This window comes from Pongo pygmaeus, chromosome 1 (assembly GCF_028885625.2).
Source record: "Pongo pygmaeus isolate AG05252 chromosome 1, NHGRI_mPonPyg2-v2.0_pri, whole genome shotgun sequence".
In the NCBI taxonomy this organism is placed as follows: Eukaryota; Metazoa; Chordata; class Mammalia; order Primates; family Hominidae; genus Pongo; species Pongo pygmaeus.
The window spans coordinates 214176869-214193113 of record NC_072373.2 but is presented as its reverse complement, the minus strand read 5'-3'; the positions used below and the strand labels follow the sequence as shown (position 1 = coordinate 214193113).

The 16245-nt window shown below is 47.8% G+C and overlaps 1 protein-coding gene across 10 annotated transcripts in view; it reads left to right on the top strand.

Annotated features, from left to right (window-relative positions):
- Positions 1-16245, top strand: part of LOC129006519 (neuroblastoma breakpoint family member 1) — a 72252-nt gene that overhangs the window by 43197 nt on the left and 12810 nt on the right. For 9 of the 10 annotated variants that reach the window (XM_063659075.1, XM_063659081.1, XM_063659073.1 and 6 more), the window contains 13 exons: positions 949-1158; positions 2902-3004; positions 3841-4055; positions 5106-5178; positions 5644-5855; positions 6907-7116; positions 8860-8962; positions 9799-10013; positions 11065-11137; positions 11603-11814; positions 12865-13074; positions 14807-14909; positions 15746-15960. In XM_063659075.1, coding sequence (XP_063515145.1) covers positions 949-1158; positions 2902-3004; positions 3841-4055; positions 5106-5178; positions 5644-5855; positions 6907-7116; positions 8860-8962; positions 9799-10013; positions 11065-11137; positions 11603-11814; positions 12865-13074; positions 14807-14909; positions 15746-15960 — 2154 coding nt within the window. The remainder of the gene's footprint in view (positions 1-948; positions 1159-2901; positions 3005-3840; positions 4056-5105; positions 5179-5643; positions 5856-6906; positions 7117-8859; positions 8963-9798; positions 10014-11064; positions 11138-11602; positions 11815-12864; positions 13075-14806; positions 14910-15745; positions 15961-16245) is intronic. The other variant, XM_063659083.1, reaches the window with a different exon arrangement.

The window sequence follows — 16245 nt, the reverse complement described above, 5'->3', positions numbered from 1 at the left end:
ATGGAGCTAGGTGCAGTGACCCACACGTATAATCACAGCACTTTGGGAGGCCCAAGTGGGAGGATCATTTGAGTTCAGGAGTTCAAGACCAGCCTGGACAATATGGTGAAACCCATCCTTCCAAAGAATACAAAAAAGTAGCCAGGCATGGTGCTGCGTGCCTATAGTCCCAACTGCTCAGGAGGCTTAGGTGGGAGGATCGGTTCAGAGTGTCCTCCCACCCTCATTCACGACTCTCAGGCTTGACTCTCTCTCCTTTTCATTGGCTTGTCTTAGCTATTAATAAGAAGTCTCTGGCCAGGGGCGCTGGCTCACATCTGTAATCCCAGCACTTTGGGAGGCCGAGGTGGGCTGATCACCTGAGGTCAGGAGTTCGAAACCAGCCTGGCCAACATGGCGAAACCCCATCTCTACTAAAGATACAAGAATTAGCTGGCGTGGTGGTTGGCGCCTGTAATCCCAGCTACTTGGGAGGCTGAGGCATGAGAATCGCTTGAACCCGGGAGGCAGAGGTTGCAGTGAGCTGAAATAGCACCACTGCACTCCAGCCTGGGCCACAGAGTGAGACTCCATCTCAAACAAAAAACAGAAAACCAAAAACCAAGCACCCAAACAAACAAAAAAATTTAAAAAACAAAAAGCCATCTGTTGTGCTACACAGAAACATTGGCCGCTCATGGGGTCAACAACTCAGGGCCCAGCCTTGCTTTTTAGAAACTTATAAGCAAGAAAAGGTAGAAGGGTTTATGTCCTGGTTTCAAGGTGACTGCGTAGCTAAGACAAGTTGACTTAAAGGAGATCAAGACTGGAGATGAGAAGAGTGAAACCAGGGAGACAACATCTTCAAAGAAGTGGACAAGGCTGTCAGTGACATCCCTCAGTCCTGATTAAACCTGCTTGATTTCACCAGTTTTTAACCCATCATGTGCTTGGTTGTCTTCTCCCCAGTCCCTGACCCCACCTCTTCTGCCACAAACGTCAGCATGGTGGTGTCTGCTGGCCCTTGGTCCAGTGAGGAGGCAGAGATGAACATTCTAGAAATCAACAAGAAATCGCGCCCCCAGCTGGCAGAGCACAAACAGCAGTTCAGAAACCTCAAACAGAAATTTCTTGTAACTCAACTGGCCTACTTCCTGGCCAACCGGCAGAATAATTACGGTAAGTTCTATAGGCTCACCATCACAAAAGTGATGAACGATGTCCTGTCTTCTCTCTGAGAAACTACATGCTCTCTCCATTGAAAATAATTTCAACCTTCCCATACTTCTAGGAAAATAGAAATGGGCATTTTCACATTTTGTTAAATTTGGAAGTCAGAGGTACCAAAGTATTTAGCAACTTTCCAAGTTTGCAGTCAGGTAGGGGTGGGCCTAAAGTTAAAATCGCAGTTATTCATTTTGGACACAGGCACAGAACCACCGGTTTTCTCCAAGAGGCTAAATCGTGTTTTCAAGAATCCTCTCTGTACCATATAAGATCCGGCAGACAAATAACACCTAGTCTGTTGTTCTAAATGTGTGGGACTAGTGAACCCTTATTCTGTTCAAGCTTCTGTTGAGGCCCAATAGGAAAAGCTCTGTTCTAGGGACCCTGAGGGAAACTTGGTGATAGTACACAGTACCCGCTCTGAGGGACTTCAAGAGGAGTCTGCTCCTAATAGAACCTGTGGTATCTATAAGTGACAGCATCAAGAGCGGGGAGTAGGGGCCATGCACGGTAGCTCACTCCTGTAATCCCAGCACTTCGGGAGGCTGAGGCAGGGGGATCACGAAGTCAGGAGTTTGAGACCAACCTGGGAAACATGGAGAAACCCCATCTCTACTAAACATATAAACATTAGCTGGGCGTGGTGGTGGGCACCTGTAATCCCAGCTACTCGGGAGGCTGAGGCAGGAGAATCCTTTGCACCCAGGAGGCAGAGTTTGCAGTGAGCCAAGAACACGCCATTGCACTCCAGCCTGGGTGACAAGGCAAGACTAATCAAAAGAAAAGCAGAGAGTTCCCTGGTGAGAGGGAAGTCCTGCTTCCTGGGGCACAGGCTCTTGTTCCTAAACGGGAAGAAGGATCGCACCCGAGAATGTGTGGAAGTAGCAGTGCAGCGTGCAGAGCAGGGACCCTGAGCCTGTCTTCTCGGCTCCATCCTAGTTGCTTGTCTTGTCTGTCCCTCAGTTTCCTCATCTGTACATAGGGTACTAGAGAAATACCTACCTCTGTAAATTGCTGCAGTGAATTACATGAGCTATTTCTTGTCAATCTCCTAGAATGTTCATTGGCACAGAGAAAACACTATCTGTTAGTTCTTCATTCTACTCTTTCTAAATTAGCACAAACCTTATTAGTATTTGGGCAGATTTCCTTCGTGGCCTTATGGTCTTATGTCTCATACTTTATGCTTCAGATGTGATTCTTAAAATCACATCTGAAGTTATGATTTAAAAATCAAAGATGTTAAGATCTTTGACATATATGTCCTTGAAATTCCCAGTAAAAGGGAAACCATCAGTCCCATAGTCCAAGGGGCCTTTCCGACTGTACAAGAAATCACTACTTCATGCCCCAGTGCAGTGTTTTAGAGGAGAGGCTGCAAGGCTTGGGAAAGTGGCCCCACATTCAGAGTCAGACCTCAGGGGCTGTGAATTCTGACTCCACTTCGTTGTGGTTGAATCATCTTGTCAACTTCCTTGATGTGCCTTGAGTTTCTCTTTCTTTGTCTCTAAATTTTGGGGGATCAGATGCCAGAAAATCGGGAGACTGAAGAGTAAAGATGTGGAAATCCCTGCCTAGAGCCTGGTAGTGGGCACAGTTTTGTCCTTGGGATGGACCTGGCTCCTGCCCTGTAGGCAGTGACCAGAGCAGCATGTCCAGCCTTTCACTGAGGCAGGCGTGTCTGTCTTTTCTCAGAGTATGAAGACTGCAAAGACCTCCTCAAATCTATGCTGAGGGATGAGCGGCTGTTCAAGGAAGAGAAGCTTGCAGAGCAGCTCGGGCAAGCTGAGGAGCTCAGGTGAGCGGGCCCCGTGGGGTCAGGCAGGTGGGCAGGTGTGTACATCTCTGAAGTACAGCAGCTCGGCAGGGAGAAATCAGAGCTAAGCTGGGCCAGCGGAAGGGCAGGAATTGCCATGGCAGGCTCACGACACACAAAGATTTATCAAGCAGAGAACAAGGACAATAATAAGTTATGGGTTGCAGTTGTTTCTCAGAGCCTTATTTTCTGTTTTTCAAACAAGTAGTTGTTGAGGTGAAATGCGCATAACACAAAATTAACCGAAGGAGTGGGAACCAGCCAGCAGCATTCAGTATACTCAAACTGATGTGCCATCACCACCCCACTCGCCCTTAGTCAGAATCACCTCCTGACTGACTGTGGCTTCTCATCCTTTCACTCCATCTGTGTTGTCTTCTCGAGCCTGTCATTCTTTACTTTCATCTTTTCAATTGGCCCCATCTGCACCTAGCCTCATTTCTGTCCATGGCTTTGTATCTAGTCGCTGCGAGATGCACTATGTGTATATTCATGTGGAAATGTCCATGGCCAGAGTGAGGAACTGAAAAGATGGATGTGTTTTTGAAACTGAATTAGGAAGACACCTACTTTTGTTGACAGAAGAGAAAGATGAATGGAACATCGTGGAGGGTCTTCCAGGAGCCCTCTCTCATGTAGAGGAAGCCCGTGAACCATTTTTTATTCTTTCTCTTTGGTACAGACATTTCTTTACACACGTGCTGGTCTTCTGCTTGGTGGTCTCCTTGAGGACATTGTCTCAGAAATCTGTGTTGCAATATTGGAACTGATCGCTCATCCCTTTCCACTGTTAAATTTTCTCTACTATCTCACCTTAGGCAATATAAAGTCCTGGTTCACTCTCAGGAACGAGAGCTTACCCGATTAAGGGAGAAGTTACAGGAAGGGAGAGATGCCTCCCACTCATTGAAACAGCATCTCCAGGCCCTCCTCACTCCGCATGAGCCGGACAACTCCCAGGGACGGGACCTCCGAGAACAGCTGGCTGAGGGATGTAGGCTGGCACAGCACCTCGTCCAAAAGCTCAGTCCAGGTAATGTGGCCATAGGCCCTGATGAGCGAAAACCCCAGGCTTATGAGAGACTCCAGACCTCCATACTTTCACAATGACAGTTGTATCGGTGGTGTTTTTTCCCACTAAACATATGTGGCCATGACATGACCAGGACTTCCTGGGTAAGAAGAGAGATGGGAAACCCATGGGGTTGGAGGTCACAGTATTGCAAATGTCCCTCCTTCCTTGATGGAAGGTGGTCTTTGGAGCAAGAAGCAGCACGTTTCTAGTTTTAAAGGACAGGAAAGAGGCTGTGATGAGAGAGTGCTTGTTAGAGTGAAAAGAGCTCTGGACTCAGAAGGCAGGTTCCCAGGCTGTCTCTTTGGCAATGTTCTTAGAAACTGTCCGTGAGTGAGTGATTTATCCTTCCTGAGTTTCTCTGTCTCCATCTGCAAAGGCAAGGAAATTGTCACTTGCAAGGGTCTGAAGCATCCAAATGTGGGAACACTTATGACTGCTTTTCAAAATGAGATAAAGCCCCTCACCGTGTGGTGTTGGAGAAGGCACTTGATGTGGGGGCATTTGGTGGTAGGAAGTGCTTGAGACTGGAGCACTCCCCATGGAGAGACTGTCCCTGAATAACAGGGCAGAAGCCACGTGGAGGGCCTGTGAAGTCTCCTGATGCATAGAGGACTGTAGGACAGGTTTGTCCTCTCCTGAGAGAAAGAATTATGTTTGAAATGTGAACTGTGACAGGACACCAAGCCTGTGCCTGGGAATCAGACCTGTAGTGGGATGGGGGGGACAGCTGCCAAAGTCGAGAGAGAGGCTGTAGAAGCCTCCATCATATGGGGAGCAAAAGATCTTTTCCATATTTGGCCACATCTTGATGGTGGCCCTCCAGGTCAGAAATGCATTCCCTGAGGGATCAGGAAATCATGCCAGGGCATTTTGTTAAAGAGAAAACATGAGAGCTTTCAGTTGAACAGTGACCATTCCTAGATGTTCATGTCTGTGTGCACATTGGGCTGACTGTGCTTGCAGAGTGTGAAGTGGGAAATAAATGAATGAACACTTCTGTATTTACAGAAAATGACGAAGATGAGGATGAAGATGTTAAAGTTGAGGAGGCTGAGAAAGTACAGGAATTATGTGCTCCCAGGTAACACTGAATAATCGGGAGCAAGTAATGGGTGGTAACATATGAAAAAGGTCTAGGAGGCACACCCTCTCTGGCATCTATGATGGGCCGAAAGTCTGCATTCCCCTCGGCCACAGTATGTGAAACTCAACCCAGCTTGAACACAGGGTGTGGCAACTGTTGTGTTTCTCTGAGTGTGGTGGGTGTCATGTCTGTACCGTACAGGGATAGCTGAGTCTTCATCCTCCTCGGCTCCTGTCTGTCCAGTGCGATGAACACCAGTTGCTCTCTTCCTCTCTGGCTCCCACGGCAGCCATGCTCTGTTGCAGAGAGAAGAGGATTGCCTGTTCCCTCTGAAAGGGAACCTCCTGTTTGCTTTCTGGGGCCACTTTCTTAATGCCTCCTGTCAAAACCAGCTAGGACTCCCTGGGGTCCAATCCCTGTGTGTTTAATCTTCTGTCATCTCTATCCCACCTGGCTCATCAGGGAGGTGCAGAAGGCTGAAGAAAAGGAAGTCCCTGAGGACTCACTGGAGGAATGTGTCGTCACTTGTTCAAATAGCCACGGCCCTTGTGAGTCCAACCAGCCTCACGGGAACACCAAAATCATATTTGAGGAAGACCAAGTCGACTCAACTCTAGTTGTAGACAATGAATCCTCTGATGATGAATGGCAGGATGCTGTAAACCTTCTCCCAGGTAGCCTCTATTTTCCTTGTGTCTCATACCTCTGTCTAGGCTATGGAAGATCAATTCTGAGGACAGGCTGTATACATACATATTGGTTTAGTCAGAAACTAGGATGGAGCTAGGTGCAGTGACCCACACGTATAATCACAGCACTTTGGGAGGCCCAAGTGGGAGGATCATTTGAGTTCAGGAGTTCAAGACCAGCCTGGACAATATGGTGAAACCCATCCTTCCAAAGAATACAAAAAAGTAGCCAGGCATGGTGCTGCGTGCCTATAGTCCCAACTGCTCAGGAGGCTTAGGTGGGAGGATCGGTTCAGAGTGTCCTCCCACCCTCATTCACGACTCTCAGGCTTGACTCTCTCTCCTTTTCATTGGCTTGTCTTAGCTATTAATAAGAAGTCTCTGGCCAGGGGCGCTGGCTCACATCTGTAATCCCAGCACTTTGGGAGGCCGAGGTGGGCTGATCACCTGAGGTCAGGAGTTCGAAACCAGCCTGGCCAACATGGCGAAACCCCATCTCTACTAAAGATACAAGAATTAGCTGGCGTGGTGGTTGGCGCCTGTAATCCCAGCTACTTGGGAGGCTGAGGCATGAGAATCGCTTGAACCCGGGAGGCAGAGGTTGCAGTGAGCTGAAATAGCACCACTGCACTCCAGCCTGGGCCACAGAGTGAGACTCCATCTCAAACAAAAAACAGAAAACCAAAAACCAAGCACCCAAACAAACAAAAAAATTTAAAAAACAAAAAGCCATCTGTTGTGCTACACAGAAACATTGGCCGCTCATGGGGTCAACAACTCAGGGCCCAGCCTTGCTTTTTAGAAACTTATAAGCAAGAAAAGGTAGAAGGGTTTATGTCCTGGTTTCAAGGTGACTGCGTAGCTAAGACAAGTTGACTTAAAGGAGATCAAGACTGGAGATGAGAAGAGTGAAACCAGGGAGACAACATCTTCAAAGAAGTGGACAAGGCTGTCAGTGACATCCCTCAGTCCTGATTAAACCTGCTTGATTTCACCAGTTTTTAACCCATCATGTGCTTGGTTGTCTTCTCCCCAGTCCCTGACCCCACCTCTTCTGCCACAAACGTCAGCATGGTGGTGTCTGCTGGCCCTTGGTCCAGTGAGGAGGCAGAGATGAACATTCTAGAAATCAACAAGAAATCGCGCCCCCAGCTGGCAGAGCACAAACAGCAGTTCAGAAACCTCAAACAGAAATTTCTTGTAACTCAACTGGCCTACTTCCTGGCCAACCGGCAGAATAATTACGGTAAGTTCTATAGGCTCACCATCACAAAAGTGATGAACGATGTCCTGTCTTCTCTCTGAGAAACTACATGCTCTCTCCATTGAAAATAATTTCAACCTTCCCATACTTCTAGGAAAATAGAAATGGGCATTTTCACATTTTGTTAAATTTGGAAGTCAGAGGTACCAAAGTATTTAGCAACTTTCCAAGTTTGCAGTCAGGTAGGGGTGGGCCTAAAGTTAAAATCGCAGTTATTCATTTTGGACACAGGCACAGAACCACCGGTTTTCTCCAAGAGGCTAAATCGTGTTTTCAAGAATCCTCTCTGTACCATATAAGATCCGGCAGACAAATAACACCTAGTCTGTTGTTCTAAATGTGTGGGACTAGTGAACCCTTATTCTGTTCAAGCTTCTGTTGAGGCCCAATAGGAAAAGCTCTGTTCTAGGGACCCTGAGGGAAACTTGGTGATAGTACACAGTACCCGCTCTGAGGGACTTCAAGAGGAGTCTGCTCCTAATAGAACCTGTGGTATCTATAAGTGACAGCATCAAGAGCGGGGAGTAGGGGCCATGCACGGTAGCTCACTCCTGTAATCCCAGCACTTCGGGAGGCTGAGGCAGGGGGATCACGAAGTCAGGAGTTTGAGACCAACCTGGGAAACATGGAGAAACCCCATCTCTACTAAACATATAAACATTAGCTGGGCGTGGTGGTGGGCGCCTGTAATCCCAGCTACTCGGGAGGCTGAGGCAGGAGAATCCTTTGCACCCAGGAGGCAGAGTTTGCAGTGAGCCAAGAACACGCCATTGCACTCCAGCCTGGGTGACAAGGCAAGACTGATCAAAAGAAAAGCAGAGAGTTCCCTGGTGAGAGGGAAGTCCTGCTTCCTGGGGCACAGGCTCTTGTTCCTAAACGGGAAGAAGGATCGCACCCGAGAATGTGTGGAAGTAGCAGTGCAGCGTGCAGAGCAGGGACCCTGAGCCTGTCTTCTCGGCTCCATCCTAGTTGCTTGTCTTGTCTGTCCCTCAGTTTCCTCATCTGTACATAGGGTACTAGAGAAATACCTACCTCTGTAAATTGCTGCAGTGAATTACATGAGCTATTTCTTGTCAATCTCCTAGAATGTTCATTGGCACAGAGAAAACACTATCTGTTAGTTCTTCATTCTACTCTTTCTAAATTAGCACAAACCTTATTAGTATTTGGGCAGATTTCCTTCGTGGCCTTATGGTCTTATGTCTCATACTTTATGCTTCAGATGTGATTCTTAAAATCACATCTGAAGTTATGATTTAAAAATCAAAGATGTTAAGATCTTTGACATATATGTCCTTGAAATTCCCAGTAAAAGGGAAACCATCAGTCCCATAGTCCAAGGGGCCTTTCCGACTGTACAAGAAATCACTACTTCATGCCCCAGTGCAGTGTTTTAGAGGAGAGGCTGCAAGGCTTGGGAAAGTGGCCCCACATTCAGAGTCAGACCTCAGGGGCTGTGAATTCTGACTCCACTTCGTTGTGGTTGAATCATCTTGTCAACTTCCTTGATGTGCCTTGAGTTTCTCTTTCTTTGTCTCTAAATTTTGGGGGATCAGATGCCAGAAAATCGGGAGACTGAAGAGTAAAGATGTGGAAATCCCTGCCTAGAGCCTGGTAGTGGGCACAGTTTTGTCCTTGGGATGGACCTGGCTCCTGCCCTGTAGGCAGTGACCAGAGCAGCATGTCCAGCCTTTCACTGAGGCAGGCGTGTCTGTCTTTTCTCAGAGTATGAAGACTGCAAAGACCTCCTCAAATCTATGCTGAGGGATGAGCGGCTGTTCAAGGAAGAGAAGCTTGCAGAGCAGCTCGGGCAAGCTGAGGAGCTCAGGTGAGCGGGCCCCGTGGGGTCAGGCAGGTGGGCAGGTGTGTACATCTCTGAAGTACAGCAGCTCGGCAGGGAGAAATCAGAGCTAAGCTGGGCCAGCGGAAGGGCAGGAATTGCCATGGCAGGCTCACGACACACAAAGATTTATCAAGCAGAGAACAAGGACAATAATAAGTTATGGGTTGCAGTTGTTTCTCAGAGCCTTATTTTCTGTTTTTCAAACAAGTAGTTGTTGAGGTGAAATGCGCATAACACAAAATTAACCGAAGGAGTGGGAACCAGCCAGCAGCATTCAGTATACTCAAACTGATGTGCCATCACCACCCCACTCGCCCTTAGTCAGAATCACCTCCTGACTGACTGTGGCTTCTCATCCTTTCACTCAATCAATGTTGCCTTCTCGAGCCTGTCGTTCTTTACTTTCATCTTTTCAATTGGCCCCATCTGCACCTGGCCTCATTTCTGTCCATGGCTTTGTATCTAGTCGCTGCAAGATGCACTATGTGTATATTCACGTGGGAATGTCCATGGCCAGAGTGAGGAACTGAAAGGATGGATGTGTTTTTGAAACTGAATTAGGAAGACACCTACTTTTGTTGACAGAAGAGAAAGATGAATGGAACATCGTGGAGGGACTTCCAGGAGCCCTCTCTCATGTAGAGGAAGCCTGTGAACCATTTTTTATTTTTTCTCTTTGGCACAGACATTTCTTTACACACGTGCTGGTGTTCTGCTTGGAGGTCTCCTTGAGGACATTGTCTCAGAAATCTGTGTTGCAATATTGGAACTGATCGCTCATCCCTTTCCACTGTTAAATTTTCTCTACTATCTCACCTTAGGCAACATAAAATCCTGGTTCACTCTCATGAACGAGAGCTTACCCGATTAAGGGAGAAGTTACAGGAAGGGAGAGATGCCTCCCGCTCATTGAAACAGCATCTCCAGGCCCTCCTCACTCCGGATGAGCCAGACAACTCCCAGGGACGGGACCTCCGAGAACAGCTGGCTGAGGGATGTAGGCTGGCACAGCGCCTCGTCCAAAAGCTCAGCCCAGGTAAGGTGGCCATAGGCCCTGATGAGCGAAAACCCCAGGCTTATGAGGGACTCCAGACCTCCATACTTTCACAATGACAGTTGTATCGGTGGTGTTTTTTCCCACTAAACATATGTGGCCGTGACATGACCAGGACTTCCTGGGTAAGAATAGAGATGGGAAACCCATGGGGTTGGAGGTCACAGTATTGCAAATGTCCCTCCTTCCTTGATGGAAGGTGGTCTTTGGAGCAAGAAGCAGCACGTTTCTAGTTTTAAAGGACAGGAAGGAGGCTGTGACAGGAGGGTGCTTGTTAGAGTGAAAAGAGCTCTGGACTCAGAAGGCAGGTTCCCAGGCTGTCTCTTTGGCAATGTTCTTAGAAACTGTCTGTGAGAGAGTGATTTATCCTTCCTGAGTTTCTCTGTCTCCATCTGCAAAGGCAAGGAAATTGTCACTTGCAAAGGTCTGAAGCATCCGAATGTGGGAACACTTATGGCTGCTTTTCAAAATGAGATAAAGCCCCTCACCGTGTGGTGTTGGAGAAGGCACTTGATGTGGGGGCATTTGGTGGTAGGAAGTGCTTGAGACTGGAGCACTCCTCATGGAGAGACTGTCCCTGAATAACAAGGCAGAAGCCACGTGGAGTGCCTGTGAAGTCTCCTGATGCATAGAGGACTGTAGGACAAGTTTGTCCTCTCCTAAGAGAAAGAATTAGGTTTGAAATGTGAACTGTGACAGGACACCAAGCCTGTGCCTGGGAATCAGACCTGTAGTGGCATGGGGAGGGACAGCTGCCAAAGTCCAGAGAGAGGCTATAGGAGCCTCCATCATATGGGGAGCAAAAGGTCTTTTCCATATTTGGCCACATCTTGATGGTGGCCCTCCAGGTCAGAAATGCATTCCCTGAGGGATCAGGAAACCATGCCAGGGCATTTTGTTAAAGAGAAAACATGAGAGCTTTCAGTTGAACAGTGACCATGCCTAGATGTTCATGACTGTGTGCACATTGGGCTGACTGTGCTTGCAGAGTGTGAAGTGGGAAATATCTGAACGAACACTTCTGTATTTACAGAAAATGACGAAGATGAGGATGAAGACGTTAAAGTTGAGGAGGCTGAGAAAGTGCAGGAATTATGTGCCCCCAGGTAACACTGAATAATCGGGAGCAAGTAGTGGGTGGTAACATATGAAAAAGGTCTAGGAGGCACACCTTCTCTGGCATCTACGATGGGCCGAAAGTCTGCATTCCCCTTGGCCACAGTATATGAAACTCAACCGAGATTGGACACAGGTTGTGGCAACTGTTGTGTTTCTCTGTGTGTGGTGGGTGTCATGTCTGTACTGTACAGGGATAGCTGAGTTTTCATCCTCCTCGGCTCCTGTCTGTCCAGTGCAATGAACACCAGTTGCTCTCTTCCTCTCTGGCTCCCACGGCAGCCATGCTCTGTTGCAGAGAGAAGAGGATTGCCTGTTCCCTCTGAAAGGGAACCTCCTGTTTGCTTTCTGGGGCCACTATCTTAATGCCTCCTGTCAAAACCAGCTAGGACTCCCTGGGGTCCAATCCCTGTGTGTTTAATCTTCTGTCATCTCTATCCCACCTGGCTCATCAGGGAGGTGCAGAAGGCTGAAGAAAAGGAAGTCCCTGAGGACTCACTGGAGGAATGTGTCGTCACTTGTTCAAATAGCCACGGCCCTTGTGAGTCCAACCAGCCTCACGGGAACACCAAAATCATATTTGAGGAAGACCAAGTCGACTCAACTCTAGTTGTAGACAATGAATCCTCTGATGATGAATGGCAGGATGCTGTAGACCTTCTCCCAGGTAGCCTCTATTTTCCTTGTGTCTCATACCTCTGTCTAGGCTATGGAAGATCAATTCTGAGGACAGGCTGTATACATACATATTGGTTTAGTCAGAAACTAGGATGGAGCTAGGTGCAGTGACCCACACGTATAATCACAGCACTTTGGGAGGCCCAAGTGGGAGGATCATTTGAGTTCAGGAGTTCAAGACCAGCCTGGACAATATGGTGAAACCCATCTTTCCAAAGAATACAAAAAAGTAGCCAGGCATGGTGCTGCGTGCCTATAGTCCCAACTGCTCAGGAGGCTTAGGTGGGAGGGTCGGTTCAGAGTGTCCTCCCACCCTCATTCACGACTCTCAGGCTTGACTCTCTCTCCTTTTCATTGGCTTGTCTTAGCTATTAATAAGAAGTCTCTGGCCAGGGGCGCTGGCTCACATCTGTAATCCCAGCACTTTGGGAGGCCGAGGTGGGCTGATCACCTGAGGTCAGGAGTTCGAAACCAGCCTGGCCAACATGGCGAAACCCCATCTCTACTAAAGATACAAGAATTAGCTGGCGTGGTGGTTGGCGCCTGTAATCCCAGCTACTTGGGAGGCTGAGGCACGAGAATCGCTTGAACCTGGGAGAAGAGGTTGCAGTGAGCTGAGATAGCACCACTGTACTCCAGCCTGGGCCACAGAGTGAGACTCCATCTCAAACAAAAAACAGAAAACCAAAAACCAAGCACCCAAACAAACAAAAAAATTTAAAAAACAAAAAGCCATCTGTTGTGCTACACAGAAACATTGGCCGCTCATGGGGTCAACAACTCAGGGCCCAGCCTTGCTTTTTAGAAACTTATAAGCAAGAAAAGGTAGAAGGGTTTATGTCCTGGTTTCAAGGTGACTGCGTAGCTAAGACAAGTTGACTTAAAGGAGATCAAGACTGGAGATGAGAAGAGTGAAACCAGGGAGACAACATCTTCAAAGAAGTGGACAAGGCTGTCAGTGACATCCCTCAGTCCTGATTAAACCTACTTGATTTCACCAGTTTTTAACCCATCATGTGCTTGGTTGTCTTCTCCCCAGTCCCTGGCCCCACCTCTTCTGCCACAAACGTCAGCATGGTGGTGTCTGCTGGCCCTTGGTCCAGTGAGGAGGCAGAGATGAACATTCTAGAAATCAACAGGAAATCGCGCCCCCAGCTGGCAGAGCACAAACAGCAGTTCAGAAACCTCAAACAGAAATTTCTTGTAACTCAACTGGCCTACTTCCTGGCCAACCGGCAGAATAATTACGGTAAGTTCTGTAGGCTCACCTTCACAAAAGTGATGAACGATGTCCTGTCTTCTCTCTGAGAAACTACATGCTCTCTCCATTGAAAATAATTTCAACCTTCCCATACTTCTAGGAAAATAGAAATGGGCATTTTCACATTTTGTTAAATTTGGAAGTCAGAGGTACCAAAGTATTTAGCAACTTTCCAAGTTTGCAGTCAGGTAGGGGTGGGCCTAAAGTTAAAATCGCAGTTATTCATTTTGGACACAGGCACAGAACCACTGGTTTTCTCCAAGAGGCTAAATCGTGTTTTCAAGAATCCTCTCTGTACCATATAAGATCCGGCAGACAAATAACACCTAGTCTGTTGTTCTAAATATGTGGGACTAGTGAACCCTTATTCTGTTCAAACTTCTGTTGAGGCCCAATAGGCAAAACTCTGTTCTAGGGACCCTGAGGGAAACTTGGTGATAGTACACAGTACCCGCTCTGAGGGACTTCAAGAGGAGTCTGCTCCTAATAGAACCTGTGGTATCTATAAGTGACAGCATCAAGAGCGGGGAGTAGGGGCCATGCACGGTAGCTCACTCCTGTAATCCTAGCACTTCGGGAGGCTGAGGCGGGGGGATCACGAAGTCAGGAGTTTGAGACCAACCTGGGCAACATGGAGAAACCCCATCTCTACTAAACATATAAACATTAGCTGGGCGTGGTGGTGGGCGCCTGTAATCCCAGCAACTCGGGAGGCTGAGGCAGGAGAATCCTTTGCACCCAGGAGGCAGAGTTTGCAGTGAGCCAAGAACAGGCCATTGCACTCCAGCCTGGGTGACAGGGCAAGACTGATCAAAAGAAAAGCAGAGAGTTCCCTGGTGAGAGGGAAGTCCTGCTTCCTGGGTCACAGGCTCTTGTTCCTAAAGGGGAAGAAAGATCGCACCCGAGAATATGTGGAAGTAGCAGTGCAGCGTGCAGAGCAGGGACCCTGAGCCTGTCTTCTCGGCTCCATCCTAGTTGCTTGTCTTGTCTGTCCCTCAGTTTCCTCATCTGTACATAGGGTACTAGAGAAATACCTACCTCTGTAAATTGCTGCAGTGAATTACATGAGCTATTTCTTGTCAATCTCTTACAACGTTTATTGGCGTATCTCTTAGTTCCTCTTTCTACTGTTTCTAAATTAACACAAACCTTATAAGTATTTGGGCAGATTTCCTTCATGGCCTTATGGTCTTATGTCTCATACTTTATGCTTCAGATGTGATTCTTAAAATCACATCTGAAGATATGATTTAAAAATCAAAGATGTTTAAGATCTTTGATGTATTTGTCGTTGAATTTCCCAGTAAAAGGGAAACCATCAGTCCCATAGTCCGAAGGGCCTTCCCGACTGTACAAGAAATCACTACTTCATGCCCCAGTGCAGTGTTTTAGAGGAGAGGCTGCAAGGCTTGGGAAAGTGGCCCCACATTCAGAGTCAGACCTCAGGGGCTGTGAATTCTGACTCCACTTCGTTGTGGTTGAATCATCTTGTCAACTTCCTTGACGTGCCTTGAGTTTCTCTTTCTTCGTCTCTAAATTTTGGAGGATCAAATGCCAGAAAATCGGGAGACTGAAGAGTAAAGATGTGGAAATCCCTGCCTAGAGCCTGGTAGTGGGCACAGTTTTGTCCTTGGGATGGACCTGGCTTCTGCCCTGTAGGCAGTGACCAGAGCAGCATGTCCAGCCTTTCACTGAGGCAGGCGTGTCTGTCTTTTCTCAGAGTATGAAGACTGCAAAGACCTCCTCAAATCTATGCTGAGGGATGAGCGGCTGTTCAAGGAAGAGAAGCTTGCAGAGCAGCTCGGGCAAGCTGAGGAGCTCAGGTGAGCGGGCCCCGTGGGGTCAGGCAGGTGGGCAGGTGTGTACATCTCTGAAGTACAGCAGCTCGGCAGGGAGAAATCAGAGCTAAGCTGGGCCAGCGGAAGGGCAGGAATTGCCATGGCAGGCTCACGACACACAAAGATTTATCAAGCAGAGAACAAGGACAATAATAAGTTATGGGTTGCAGTTGTTTCTCAGAGCCTTATTTTCTGTTTTTCAAACAAGTAGTTGTTGAGGTGAAATGCGCATAACACAAAATTAATCGAAGGAGTGGGAACCAGCCAGCAGCATTCAGTATACTCAAACTGATGTGCCATCACCACCCCACTTACCCTTAGTCAGAATCACCTCCTGACTGACTGTGGCTTCTCATCCTTTCACTCAATCAATGTTGCCTTCTCGAGCCTGTCATTCTTTACTTTCATCTTTTCAATTGGCCCCATCTGCACCTAGCCTCATTTCTGTCCATGGCTTTGTATCTAGTCGCTGCAAGATGCACTATGTGTATATTCACGTGGAAATGTCCATGGCCAGAGTGAGGAACTGAAAGGATGGATGTGTTTTTGAAACTGAATTAGGAAGACACCTACTTTTGTTGACAGAAGAGAAAGATGAATGCAACATCGTGGAGGGTCTTCCAGGAGCCCTCTCTCATGTAGAGGAAGCCCGTGAACCATTTTTTATTCTTTCTCTTTGGCACAGACATTTCTTTACACACGTGCTGGTCTTCTGCTTGGAGGTCTCCTTGAGGACATTGTCTCAGACATCTGTGTCACAATATTGGAACTGATCACTCATCTCTTTCCACTGTTAAATTTTCTCTACTCTCTCACCTTAGGCAATATAAAATCCTGGTTCACTCTCATGAACGAGAGCTTACCCGATTAAGGGAGAAGTTACAGGAAGGGAGAGATGCCTCCCGCTCATTGAAACAGCATCTCCAGGCCCTCCTCACTCTGGATGAGCCGGACAACTCCCAGGGACGGGACCTCCGAGAAGAGCTGGCTGAGGGATGTAGGCTGGCACAGCACCTCGTCCAAAAGCTCAGCCCAGGTAATGTGGCCATAGGCCCTGATGAGCGAAAACCCCAGGCTTATGAGAGACTCCAGACCTCCATACTTTCACAATGACAGTTGTATCGGTGGTGTTTTTTCCCACTAAACATATGTGGCCGTGACATGACCAGGACTTCCTGGATAAGAATAGAGATGGGAAACCCATGGGGTTGGAGGTCACAGTATTGCAAATGTCCCTCCTTCCTTGATGGAAGGTGGTCTTTGGAGCAAGAAGCAGCACGTTTCTAGTTTTAAAGGACAGGAAGGAGGCTGTGACAGGAGG